At 31.7% G+C, this 3714-nt stretch overlaps 1 protein-coding gene across 4 annotated transcripts in view; it reads left to right on the forward strand.

The window, feature by feature from the left end:
* The window catches only part of LOC106463520 (protein kinase C and casein kinase substrate in neurons protein 1-like), an 82391-nt gene that overhangs the window by 46678 nt on the left and 31999 nt on the right, over positions 1 to 3714 (forward strand). For all 4 annotated transcript variants that reach the window (XM_022391043.1, XM_013923563.2, XM_013923565.2 and 1 more), the window contains one exon: positions 382 to 608. In XM_022391043.1, the coding sequence (XP_022246751.1) occupies positions 382 to 608 (227 nt within the window). The remainder of the gene's footprint in view (positions 1 to 381; positions 609 to 3714) is intronic.

Below are 3714 nucleotides of genomic sequence, written 5' to 3' on the forward strand. Positions count from 1 at the left end.
ATATATATATATGTGTGTGTGTGTGTGTGTGTGTGTATATATATATATATATATATATATATATATTGTAAGTTCTATAAGTTTCTGTTTTGTTTTCAACTGTAAACTCATTTTATTATGTGCATCATGGATTAATATTTTGAATAGAGATCAAGAAATCAGTCTAATGTAAATTTGGTCTTCATGTTAAAACTAGAAATTGATAAACACTAATTTTTTATTTCATAAAGAGAAAGTAAATTTACATGTGAAGAAAAATACAGGGAATAATATTAGTAATGACTTAAAATGGTAAAATTAATGATTTATACGCGTATAAGTAAATAAAAGTGAAAGGTTCCTAGGTTTAATAGCATTAGTGATTGATATGGTTTGTTGTAGGTTAAAAAGATGCAGGATAGGGTTGCAAAATGTAAAGATGACGTTCAGCGCACCAAGGAACGCTATGAGCAAGCTCTTCGAGAGATCAATGATTATAATGCAAAATATATGGAAGATATGACTGTTGTATTTGACAAATGTCAAGAATTTGAACAAAAGAGGTTGGATTTCTTCAAAGAGATGTTATTTGGTATTCATGCCTGTTTGAACATTTCGGAAGACCTAGAGTAAGTACTCTCTAGCATATTTTCATAATTTAGGTAATAACCTAAGTTACAGTATTGAAAAGTCTTGTTGTTTTTTTATTTTAAAAAAATTAAGTAACTGGGCAAGACCTACTGGTTAATGTGCCAGACAGTGGATCTAAAGTTCCATGTTTTGCATTCTGTTGTCACAAAATCACACTCCCCACTTTTGGGCCATATTATGAGAGTGATGGTCAAATGGACTATTCAATTAGAATAGGCCATGAGTTAACAGTGAATGCTACTTACAAACTAGCTGTCTTCCCTCTAGTCTTTCAATTCAAAATTAGGTAAGGATATTGCAGGAATATCCAATCCAAATTAATCAAACCAAAATGAAGATGTGACTAATCTGTTTCACTTTGATGAGGCAGTTTTATGAAATAGTAATGTCTTATTAAAAAAAAAAAATTATTCTCAATTTGAAAATCATAAATAAGAACGAACAAACACTTAAATATTATAATTTCCACCAATAATATGAATTCTAACACTTTTATGCATGTTTTTTAACTTCATTAAATTCTTTTCCCCTAACAATTGGTTGTACCAAGCAACAAATGGCAACATATATTTCTTTCTTGTTATGGCTTAACCCTATCGGCACTGGTACTCTTTACTGCGCATGATGCAAGGTTTTAGTGTCTTGCATTCAAAATTTTATTAAACTACTTTTTGTTTATGTTATACCAATTAGAAAAGCATAAAATCTTAGCTAATAATCCATATTTTAATAGTATACAAGTTTTAAGTTTTTAATTCTAAAAGGAAATATTTTAAAAAATCCTGAATTTCCACTAGTGTAACACACACGATACAAATGTTGCCTTAGCATGTCATCATCCCTATTTTATCCATCACCCCTCGAAAATGTAGGAAATTAAACGTAAAATGCTTTCAATAAAATCATTATTTCTCAAACAGATCATAATTTTTATGGCCTTCAATTTTGTTTTGTTACAGAGCTATCATAGAGAAAATCAGACCCCTCCTTCCACATCCACCTGTCACATCCTCTGTTTCACAGTTGGTTGATAGTTCTCTCTTATGTTTTATTATATATTATTTATAACCAATAGAAAGTCAAGGTTTTCATCTGTCAAATGGCGTATTGTATAACATTGTGTTTTGAACAGATAACCGTCAGTGTCACTCTGAGTAGCAACTTTGTTCCAATGGGAAAGTTAAGGACTAGCTTGGATGAATTTCTAACGGCTCTTGTCTCATAGCTAGAAAGCCAGAAAAATTTTAAGAAGTAAGTAAATTTGTCTACATTTTGCATGTTATTAGTCTATATTCTTTGGTGCAATATTTAAGTAAATAAAAATTGTTAAGTGCTTTACTATAATCGCTAAAAAAAATCGGGCTTGACCCTACTCGACAATCGAGAGCAAGAAAAAATAAGATTGAGTAAGTAGTTGATTTCTTGTTTTTCATATTTATTATTATAAAAGTAACTAAAATTAAAAGTACGGATCTTTTTAAGTTATTTAAGACTAGAATAGGGAAAAGAAGTAATAATAATAACATAATTAAAATTGTTCACGAAGCACGCACGCGAGCAGCTTGTTGGTAACATAATTCGATAGCGTGAGTTACAACTTATAGTGGTATGAACAGTAGTTAGACACAGTTCAAAGGGAAATAAAACAATAAAATTCAAGTATAAATAGATGTATAATGTTACGAACTTAGATCTACTTAGGATAAATAAATGTAGTTTCAGGTTACAATCTGAAGTTATACTAGAAAGAAAAGAAGGTTAATTTAGGTTTATTTCGTATTTTTTTTTTTTTTTTTTGTGGTTACGAGGTTGTTGGAATTGACCGATCCAGTTTTGAGATTAGGGCACAGAAAATAACGTATAAACTATAATGATTCAGTGAAGAAAAAAAAATGTTTGAAATGCATTTAGAAGGTTTTAGGGGTTACACAAAGGTTACAAAATTTTTAATTTTAACATGGAAATTACTTTGCACACGGACTATTGGAAAACAAATACTCAATATATTCATAGACAAATCTTTATTTTATTGAAAATACTTCACTAAACAATATGACTTTTTGTATGTCAAGTCTTGTGATATTATTCGTGAAGATATACCCAATATATTGAGTTAGAAGTATTAAATTTATGTAAACTTTAAACGAGTACAAAAGTTCACGTGACTCGGTCAAATTGACCAACTACATTTTGAGAGAGTTAAGAACATTTGACATTTCATAAGGAATTGAATTTTTGAACCTGAACAACACCTTATGCTATGAGAACTAAACAGCTAGGTGCCCTTAATTCTGGTATATCCCCCTCTGACTACAAGGAAAGTAGCCAGCCAACAGCACCCACCTCCACAACAGCTTCGTTAAACAGTGCACCAATTTTTTCTTTATTTAATATAAAGATTTATGTAAGATACACCATGTCCAAAATTAACATTTTCATCAATTGAAAATGTGTTTGCAATAATACTTACCTCCACTTACATTTATAGCCATTAGTCGACCACCAGGATTTTAACTTTGCCCATCTAAGCATTGGTCTGATTTTTTCTTGCTCCAGTCTTTTATACCCCACTCAATTGCTCTTGTGATATTTGTCTCATGATACTCTCCACCTACATCAATGCACCCTCTATCCTGGTACTGTATATAAACACCTCATTCAGATAATTTTATCACTTTTTCGAAAATGATACCATCTTAGTCTCTAACACTGGCTTTTAGTGGAGAGGAAGGGCGAGAGAATGTCAGCAGAGGTAAGTATTATTGGAAATACATTTTCAACTTAGGAAAATGCTAACTTCCAAAACATACTTACCTCTGCTGCCACTTATAGCTAGAATCTCACACCAAGTTGGTGGATGGGCCTGTGAGGGCATTATTCATACAGGAAGTATCTGCACAGATCAAGGGTGTACAAAGATGAGAGTGGTACCCAAGTGGGGGAACCACACTGCATCCAGAACAGGAATGCTCTTTACCATGAACTTAGTTCCTATACCATGGGTGGAATAGTAGATGAATAATCATCACTATAGGCCAGCTCCAACCAGAAAGCAGAGGTTTTACAACTCAGGTTTAGAATTAA

The sequence above is a fragment of the Limulus polyphemus genome, unplaced genomic scaffold (assembly GCF_000517525.1).
Source record: "Limulus polyphemus unplaced genomic scaffold, Limulus_polyphemus-2.1.2 Scaffold1429, whole genome shotgun sequence".
Taxonomy (NCBI): domain Eukaryota; kingdom Metazoa; phylum Arthropoda; class Merostomata; order Xiphosura; family Limulidae; genus Limulus; species Limulus polyphemus.